Source organism: Acinonyx jubatus, chromosome A3, assembly GCF_027475565.1.
Source record: "Acinonyx jubatus isolate Ajub_Pintada_27869175 chromosome A3, VMU_Ajub_asm_v1.0, whole genome shotgun sequence".
NCBI classification, from domain to species: Eukaryota; Metazoa; Chordata; class Mammalia; order Carnivora; family Felidae; genus Acinonyx; species Acinonyx jubatus.
This window is the reverse complement of record NC_069388.1, coordinates 422,460-431,578: the sequence shown is the minus strand read 5'-3', so window position 1 is coordinate 431,578 and position 9,119 is coordinate 422,460. Positions and strand designations below refer to the sequence as shown.

The 9,119-nt window shown below is 63.3% G+C and overlaps 1 protein-coding gene across 2 annotated transcripts; it reads left to right on the top strand.

The window, feature by feature from the left end:
• The first annotated feature begins 578 nt into the window (after positions 1 to 578).
• TCEA2 (transcription elongation factor A2) lies at positions 579 to 9,077 on the top strand. 2 transcript variants are annotated; one of them, XM_027046849.2, is made up of 10 exons: positions 579 to 827; positions 3,868 to 3,930; positions 4,254 to 4,359; positions 5,438 to 5,528; positions 6,726 to 6,856; positions 7,140 to 7,196; positions 7,656 to 7,810; positions 7,884 to 8,027; positions 8,597 to 8,668; positions 8,862 to 9,077. In XM_027046849.2, the coding sequence occupies exons 1-10, from the start codon at positions 756 to 758 to the stop codon at positions 8,868 to 8,870; spliced, it is 900 nt and encodes a 299-aa protein (XP_026902650.1). In that variant the 5' UTR covers positions 579 to 755; the 3' UTR covers positions 8,871 to 9,077. The 2 variants fall into 2 exon arrangements, with proteins under 2 accessions (XP_026902650.1, XP_026902649.1); XM_027046848.2 differs by having other exon boundaries at positions 7,881 to 8,027.
• Positions 9,078 to 9,119: the final 42 nt, after the last annotated feature.

The following is a 9,119-nucleotide window of genomic DNA, read 5'->3' as shown; positions in this document are numbered from 1 at the left end:
GCGGCCTCTCCAAGTCCCCCGGCACCTTCTGAACCGCAGCCCCGGCTTCTTCCAAATCCTGCATCCGGCTACTGCTCCCTCCCACCTCCGGGCGCCCCGCACCAGGGCTCTGGGGCCAGAATCCAGGCCAGAGAGCGCAGGGGGTCCGCGCAGGCTTGGGGGTGGGGTGGGGTCGGGGGGTCTCCCGCCGGGTCCGGCTGTCCCCGGACGGCCGAAGGTGGAAGAGGAGCGTTCGAAGCGGATGGAGATAGGGGACGGACCCCAAGGTGCCTTTGTGGGTCCCACGTATCTGGACCCCGGGCAGGTCCCGGGCGGAGGGCCGGGGTGGGACCTCCTCGGAGTCGCGCAGGGGCCGGGACTCACGTTCTGGCCTCGCGCTACCGCAGCGCCCTCCGCCGGCTAACCGCCTCGCGCGGGGGCTCGTGGGATTGCGAGTCCTCCGGACCCGTCGTCCTTCGGCGACGGCCCGCGTCAGGACTACACTCCCCAGGAAGCCATGCAGAGCCGCATGGTTTCTGGGAGTTGTGGTTCAGCGCGTGGCGAGCGCGCGCGAGGCGGGCGGCCGCGAGAACTACATGTCCCAGGACGCAGCGCGGCGGCCGCGGGGGCCGGGGGTTTGAACGGAGGGTCTCCCGCCCGCGGCTGGGCTGCGTCGGCTGCGACGGGTGCGGGAGGCGGCGACGGCCGGGGTAGGGGGTCTAGGCCCGGAGGCTGAGGCTGGCGCGGCGGGCGCTGGGGGCCCTGCCCCCGTGTCGATGATGGGCAAAGAAGAGGAGATTGCGCGGATCGCCCGGAGGCTGGACAAGATGGTGACCAAGAAGAGTGCGGTGAGGGGCGCGGGCCGCCAGGACCCCGGGACCCCCGCCCCGCCGACCCCTGCCGAGCCTGCCGAGCCCCCTTCAGGGTCGGGGAGACCACCCGAGGGGCAGGACGAGACCCCGCCCCAGCAGAGACTCCCGGGACGCGGGGAGAGACCCCCGTCGGTGGCCGAGACCCCTGCCCTGGGCCAGCCCTGCCCTTCACTCCCGCACCCACGGCAGAGGCCGCAGTCGGGCCTGGACCTTGTCCCTGGAGCCGCCCTCTCTGGACTCAGACCCCAGCTACCAGGCTGAGATCCCGCAGACCTGAGACCCGTCTCCTTACTTGCCCCCTAACTCCGGACTCCCCCACCCCACCCCTACCAGGGCCGGCCAGCGGAAGCATTCCTCGGTCCCGCCCCTCAGGCCTTGCGGAGTCCCCAGCCCGTTCAGACCTTTCTTATTGGCTGCCCCGCCCCCCCCCCCCCCCCCCCCCTTGCCTTCCTCCTTCTCAGCCTGGGCATCCTCACAGTTTCCCTCTCGCTCTCAGGACTCTCCGCAGACAGCTACCCCCCTCCCCCCCATCCCGACTCAGAGCCCTCTGCCCCACCCTAGGTCTCCCACATCCTTTCTCAGTGTGCAAGAGTTTGGAGTGTGAGATTGGACCCCCTTTTCTCCTGGAGCTACAGCGCTTAACTCTGTTGGGCCTGGGGTTGTGGCCCTCATACCCCTTCACAAGCGGGCCAGAGGCCTTTCCTGGTGGAGAGGCCCCCCTTTTCCTCTGTATCTGTCCCTGCCCTACAAGAACCAGATTTCCCTAATAAATTCTTTCCCTTCCTTAGCCAGGACTCAGCCAGCAGCCACTGGGGAGTGGGTAGATATGTAGAGACCCCTGCTTAAGACCCTTGGGAGGTCTGGTGAGCCTGGCCTGGGAGTGCTTTGGTGCTAGAGCCCCCCGCCCCCGCCAGCTGTGCTCACTATGCCGCCTGGCCTCTGTTGTCCTGTGGTCAGTGAGCCTTTGTAGGAGGCTGTGTCATGATCCCTAAGAGGAAACAGGTAGATGGGGTTCCAACTGCAGCCCCTCTTCAGCTTTGAGATTTTGACAACCTGTGTACCCTCACATGGAAGCATTCTTAGTGGGTGGCACCTGCCTTTAGGATGTTGGGAGGGGTCCTGGCTGGCTTCCCGAGAGGCTGAATAAACACAACCTGCCCTCCCCTGCAGACTAAGAATAGGGAGGTGGTGGAGGAGGCTCAGTCACGGGCCTGAGATGCCTGCACAGCCGCCCCAGGGCTGTCCGCCTGCACTGGTGCTTCGGGTGGTTTTTGGGATTAAGCAGGCTCGTCCTGGGTCCCCGGTGACCAGGTTCTGGACAGGGGTCTACACTGGGGCCAGAGGGGTGGCTGGCTCCCACTCATTCAGTCATCCAGCAAGCAGCACCCCCTCCACACACATTGTTTTCATACCCCTGGGAGGCCGTGGGCAGCACAGAGCAAGGGTGTGGGAACAATCTTTAGCTGTTTCCAGAGATGACCAGAGAAAGAAGCTGCTTCCTCTCTTGAAGGAGACAGCACCCCCCAGGTGGGGACAGAGATGGGTTATGGAACCCATGGAGGGCTGGTTGGGGCCAGGTAGAGCTGGGAGGAGGGTGTATCCAGGTCGGAAGCACAGCCACAGCTTGAATAGAAGCTCCAGGGGAGATTGAGGAGGGGGCGTCGACCACCCTCTAGACTGGGAAGGCAGTCTAAGGGGTTTGGGGGTGCTGTGGCATGGGCAGGGAGAGCCAGCGGCGGTTCTAGTCCCTGTGAGGCTTCTTGGGGATTTGGGAGCCATGATGGGAATTGTGTTTATGCCTCTGGTCTGGAGCCCACGAGAAACTGACCTTACAGAGCCCAAGGCTCTGTCTCAGGGAAAATGATCAGTGAGCAGCACTGTGTCCTTGGCTCTGACAACCATCTTCCTTCCCTGAGGAGATCACCTCAGGGCTGGACTCTGCACAGGCTGAGGGGCAGAGCCTGCTGGGGGTGACAGGGAGGGGGCTGCAGAACAGAGGTGCCACCCAGATTGTGGGCGGGTGGGGGGGCCGGGGGCAGCTGGGAGTGGGGCCAGCCCTTCCCACGGCCTGTGCTGCAGGACATGGGGCTCTCACAGTCTTGGGTGGCTGGTCAGGTTACTTCTGTCCCCTTCATGTCAAGGGAGAGACCCATACATTAAAACACACCGGTGTGTTAAAAAGTGAAGCATCTGTGGAAGAGAGCAAAGCAGGGGAGGAGGATGGGGGTGTTGCATGGGTTGTGATTTCAATTTTAAGTAGAAGAGGTCTTGCCAAGAAGGTGTATCTGAACAAACTTTTGAAGGTGGGAGAGTACAAACCTGTAGATATTTGGGAGGTATTTCTATGGCAATGGGGGCAGCAGGTGCAAAGGTCCTGGGGCAAGCAACTTGGCACACTTGAACATTAAGCTGAGCCTCGAGTGGAGAGAATGGCCCATTTGGGCATGGCATTGGCATGGGAGAGAGCTTTGAAGAAACAAAGCTGTGGGGTGGGAGGGGGCAAGGTGGGAAAGGTGGCTGGCCTGAGGGTTCAGGCAAGGCCTGGAGGGATTGATGAAGGGCGAGGCCACAGGACTTGAACCTGGACATGGTGTAGGTGTGGGAGTAGAGCGTGTGGCCTCAGCAGGGGACACTGACCTTGCTTGGGTCGCCCCCTCTGAGCAGGTAGGGGGGCCACCTCAGGGTATGCTGCCAATCCACCTGTCCTGAGACCGGACAGGACAGTGAGTACCCCTGGGGCCCCACACCTGCAGCTAGGTGTGGCACTGCTGCCGGAGAGGGGCTAAGGTCCTTGACGGTGTTTCCCATAGCCATGGTTTGGTCAGTGACCCAAAACGCTGGGATTGAGTGTACAAAGACGCTTTCCTTCTCGTCCTGACCCTCCCTGGGCACCTGACCACAGGTGGATCTCCAGTTGTCACTGTTTGTGCCCCCCCTACCCTTGTGTGTAGGAGGAGGTGGGATCATCCCACCAAGACCTTGAAGTCATTTATGAAGGTCCCCCTTCTCCTTCCAGGAGGGAGCCATGGACCTGCTGCGGGAGCTGAAGGCCATGCCCGTCACGCTGCACCTGCTGCAGGTAGGGCCCTGCGTGCCTCCTGCCCGGGACAGCTCCTGGGCACCTGGCAGGGCTTCCTGGCCCATGCCCTGGGCCTTGGTTGGCACAGGTGTCTGTCCCAGAAGAGACCGTCCCTGCCTTTGTTGCTGAGGAAGACAAAGGGGAATCCAAAGATAACCCACCCTGTTCCTTGCCGAGGTTCCTGGGTTCCACAGGGGACAGTAACCCTCGGAAAGGCCGTCCACCTCACAAGCTGGTCCCCACCCTCTGCCCTGTGGGAGCCTAGGAGGGTCTGCGAGAAGGGTCTGACTGCTGCCCCTCAGCCCAGGCTGCTTGCCTTGCAGTCTACGCGCGTCGGCATGTCCGTCAACGCCCTGCGGAAGCAGAGTTCTGATGAGGGGGTCATCGCGCTGGCCAAGTCGCTCATCAAGTCCTGGAAGAAGCTCCTGGGTGCGGGTCCAGCAGCAGGCTGAGAGCTGGGGCAAGGGGAACCCTGAGAAGTGCTGGTCAGCACTGTGTAGGGTGCTGGCAGTGCTGTCCCTGAGCCAGGGCCACCTGGGAGCGGGGGTGTGACAGAACAGGTCCAGGAAGGCTTGGGGCTTGGGGGGAGAGGTGTTCCATGTAGAGCAAGGAGAAAAGAAAGTTCGAGATAGGAGCAGGACTGCATTGAGGGTGGCTGGGGGGCCCTGCAGGGACCTGGCACAGGCAGGTGGTCACACTGAGAGGTGTCAGGGCAGCTAGAGGGCAGGGAGCTGGAGGAGATGTGGGGGGAGAGGAAGAGGGGAGAAGGTTTAGGGGGTAAGGGAGAGAGGAGAGGGCACAGCCACTCAGCACAGGGTGACTGGGGGTTGCAGAGATGCCGACTTTGGGACCCTGAGGCCCCCCCTCCACCCCCCACCTTCCCAGCCTCTCCTGGGCTCTATCCAAACCCTTGTGAAATAGAGCTTTGTGTCCTGGGTCTCTTCTACTCCCGCGTGGCCATTAGCCCACGTGTTGGACAAGTGTGTTTCTCCTGGTGGTGTGGGGGCTGCTCCTTATCCCGTGGGCCGGTCCCCAGCACAGGCTAGGGTTTCAGGAACCTTGTGGGGGCGTGCTCAGTGGATGGCAGTTCTCTGTGACCCCCAAGGCCCAGTTGAGGAATGACCATGCCTCCTCATGCTTCATCTGTGGGGGCTGTCACTTGGGGGGCTCCATACTCAAGGGTCACTTTGGGCAGATGGCAGTCCTCCCTGCCTGGATGGGCAGTGGGGTAGACCCCAGAGAAACCTTACAGGTGGCCTGTTTGAGGAGGGGGGTAGGAAAGAGGGGGTGGGGGCTGTCTTGGGACCTTCTGAGCGGGGAGAACAGAGGGCCCCAGTTGTGGAAGGCTCAGCAGCTAGGGGCCCCGGTGGGGTTCGGGTTGGTGGCCTAGGGCTGGTGGTCTGGCTAAGGCTATGTCTTCGTGGTGATCCGCTCCCTTCCCTGGTCTGGGACTCCCCTCTGGCTCTGCCTCTCCCTAGCCAGCCTCCCCCTTTCCTGGCACCTGCAGATGCTTCAGACGCCAAAGCCAGGGAGCAGAGGAGGGGCGGACCTCTGCCCGCATCGTCCTCGAAGGAGTCCCCTGAGGCCCAGGATCCCAGGTAGTGTGCATCTGGAAGGCAGGTGCACACCCTCCTGCCCCCGGGTGCCCCGTGCTCGGCAGATGAAGGTGCTGGTTTCCCTGTGCCCTGGGTCTACTGAGGCCATACGAAGGCATCAGCCCTTTCGGTTCCTTGGAAGGGAAGGGACTTTCCCCAGGGAGCCTGGCCTGGTCGGCCTCTTGCTGCATACTTCTCTTCCAAAGCTCCTCTGGAACTTTCTAGCCCCAAGCGTCTGAGAGGTGAGGCTGTGTCCACCTGGCTGCATGGAGCTCCTACGTGTCCTGAACAGGCCTGTGGCGGGGGGGGGGGGGGGGGGGGCAGCTGTGCCACCCCTCCGCCCCAGCTGCACATCCACGTCCTGGGTCTGGTTCTCACTGGCCCGCTCTGGCCAATCCCCCTCAGCCTGGTGTCACTTTGCTTCTGGACTCTTTTTCCCTTGGGTGCCCCAGCCTGCAGCATGATGCGAGTTCTGGGGGCACTGAGGTCTCGCTGCTGCCACCCCAGAGAGGGCAGTCATGGAGACTGGGGGTCCTCTGGGGGTGGGCTGTGGCCAATAGGCTGCTTTGCGTTTGACCCCACTGGGCAGAAGGGGCCGGGGGCCAGGAAGGGCTGAGCTCTGGATTTATAGCGTGGTTGCAGGACCGTGGGTTTGTCTGCTCTCCCTGCACGTGTTGTTATTCCTCCAGGAGGCCCCTGCTCCCACTGACTTAACCTGGGGGCCACAGGGCCACAAGATGCAGGGCTGTGAGGAGAGAGGGCTTGGTGGATGCAACCTGGTCGTCAGGTAGCTTGTAGGGAGTGCCCAGCGCCTCGAGGGGCATCTGCGCTGGGCACGGCCATCCGTGGTCTCGGGCAGCCACCAACACCATCTGCCTCTCCCTGAAGTGGCAGCTGGTCTTGAGCAGCGTGGCCCTGCGTCCGGCCTCCTGGAGGGTGGAGGCCGTTACAGGTGATGCGGCCCCAATCGTGCCCTCGTCGGGAGAGTACACCCCACCCGGTTGGCTTTACCGCCTCTGACCAACTAGGCAGAGGGCATGGGGGCATGGGGGGCTGGACTGCAGGCGGGCAGGACCGTGGGCTGCTGTCAAAGTAGAGTGACCAGGATGGGGGGGATTGTGGCCGTATTGCTGGCTTTCCTGGTGGGGACCGGTGTGTCATGGGGGTATACGTGGCCCGAGCGGGCCTGTCTTTCTCCAGCCGCAAGAGGCCAGAACTGCCCAGGATGCCATCGGCCCCGAGGATCACCACATTTCCCCCGGTGCCGGTCACCTGTGATGCCGTGCGCAACAAGTGCCGTGAGCTGTTGACCGCCGCCCTGCAGACAGACCGTGAGTGCCCTGGCGGGCGCTGCACAGCCTGCCTGGGGGTCCTGACTCCTAATACGCACCCAGACTTCCGGGGTGGCCCGGACTCTGCCTGCCCACAGCGGCCTGAGTTTAGAGGGTCCTGGGGGACAGCCCTCTCCCCTAGCCGTTGAAGCTGACCCCGGGTGGGGGGGGCGGGCAGGTGGTCTCTGGGGTCAGCAGAGCACCCGGATCCTGGGCGTCAGGTGCGGGGCAGGCTGGAGGTGGTGGAGCCAGAGGGGCGGCTAGTCGGGGCTGCTTCTTGCAGATGATCATATGGCCGTCGGTGCAGACTGCGAGGGCCTGTCGGCCCAGATTGAGGAATATATCCTTTGCGCAGGGGTTTGGGATCTGGGGCTTTCTGGTCGAGCTGTGAGGCCAGCCAGGCCCTGCTTCCCCTGGGGGCCACCACCCCAGTGCCCTCACCGGGTGGTCGGTCAGTTGGGTGGGCTCACCCCTCTTGACCAGGAGGGCCCTCCCCAGACCTGCTGAGGGATGGATTCTGCCTGCTGGTGGGGCGGGGGTCACTGGGGCTTTGAACCTGCAGCTGGGCCTTAGCCACGGGGTTGGGGGGGGGGGGTCTGGTGGCGGCCCCGCCCGGCAGCCCTTCCCCTCACTGCCGGGTGTGGGTGGGTACTGAGTTGCTGGGCTCCCCTTCCCCTCCCAGCCCCTACCCCGACAGGGCTCCCACGAGGAGGCCCTCACTGGCCTCCTTCGGCTGGCCCAAGGGGGTGGGTGGAAGGCAGAAGCACTGGCCTCTGGATAGGTCCTTAAACACCTGCACGTATCTTCCGGGACGTGGGGAACACGGACATGAAGTATAAAAACCGTGTGCGGAGCCGCATCTCCAACCTCAAGGACGCTAAGAACCCCGACCTGCGGCGGAACGTGTTGTGTGGTGCCATAACACCCCAGCAGATCGCTGTGATGACGTCAGAGGTGAGTCCTGCGCGAGGGATGCGGGGGCCACCCCTGTGAGCAGCGGGTAAGTACACGGCTTCTGGCCCAGGAGATGGCCAGCGACGAGCTGAAGGAGATTCGGAAGGCGATGACCAGGGAGGCCATCCGAGAGCACCAGATGGCCCGCACGGGGGGCACGCAGACAGACCTGTTCACCTGTGGGAAGTGCAAGAGGAAGAACTGTACTTACACGCAGGTGAGCTGCCGCTGGCCGTCCTCCCGGGTCCCAGGGACCTGAGGGCAGCAAGAGGGGTGCCCGCACCTGCCCCCAGTTCTGTGGGGCGGGACGGCACTTGGGTCCGGACACGTGCACTGTCAATGTGTACTGACTGGGCCGGGGAGAGGGATAGCCACCTTCGGGACCTCCTCCTTGCCAGCACCCCTGGTCCCCAGTAAGCAGTGGCTGGCCTCATCCAGCACGGAGGGGCCGCGAGGAACGTTGCACTGGCAAGGGAGTGGGTGTGGTAGGCTGCCTGGCGGTGGCCACAGGACTGTGCTCAGGCCCGTGGAGGTGGGCACTGATGTGGACCTCGGGACATGTCAGGGGTCCCTGGTAAGAGGAGAAGGGTTGGGGTGGCTGGAGGGTTGGAGTTACTGGCGCAGCCTCAGCACAGGTCACCCACGGGGGCCCGGGGGCTGCGACACCGCCCCTACCCGAGGGCATGGGTAGCCTCCCCAAGTTGTCACTTGATGGAAGACTTGCTTCTTGGGGCCTCTTGCTATGAGTGACTGATCCCTGGGCCTGGGGTGGGGGGGCTCTCACAGGTGCAGACCCGCAGCTCTGATGAGCCCATGACCACCTTTGTCGTCTGTAATGAGTGTGGAAACCGCTGGAAGGTAGGTGGGTGAGCCTTCTCTGGACGTGGGTGTCTCCAGCCTGTGTGGGATCTGTGTGATGTGAAATGGGGGACAGCTATGCCCAGCCAGCCTCCCGGGACTTGAGAGAAGGTGGGTGGAGACCCCAGCCCTGACTCTCGCCCTGCGGGGGTCACGGGGGCTGCGTGGTTGATGCCTCTCCCGTCTGCTGCAGTTCTGCTGAGCCCTCGTTGACATGTCTGAAGCCTTGGGCCGTGCCCAGTGTTGGCCATGGCCTTCCCTGCGTCCTCTGTCGACAGACATAGCTTCTGGAGACCTGCCCTGTGCCTACCTGAACTTCCTCAGAGGGCTGTGCACCCTGCCCCCCACCCTGCCTGCAGTACATCTTTCTTCCTCTTTCCCCCAAATTATTAAATGTTTCTTTTTGCCATGGTGTTGTTCCTGGCCCTTGGTTCTGGTGGGCCATGCACGG

Excerpts from the sequence above, each read along its gene's own strand:
- TCEA2 (XM_027046848.2), top strand. The coding sequence starts at position 756 with ATGATGGGCAAAGAAGAGGAGATTGCGCGGATCGCCCGGAGGCTGGAC. Across the intron at positions 6,857-7,139 it reads CGCCGCCCTGCAGACAGACC|ATGATCATATGGCCGTCGGT; the intron begins GTGAGTGCCCTG and ends TGCTTCTTGCAG. Across the intron at positions 8,028-8,596 it reads AGAACTGTACTTACACGCAG|GTGCAGACCCGCAGCTCTGA; the intron begins GTGAGCTGCCGC and ends GGGCTCTCACAG.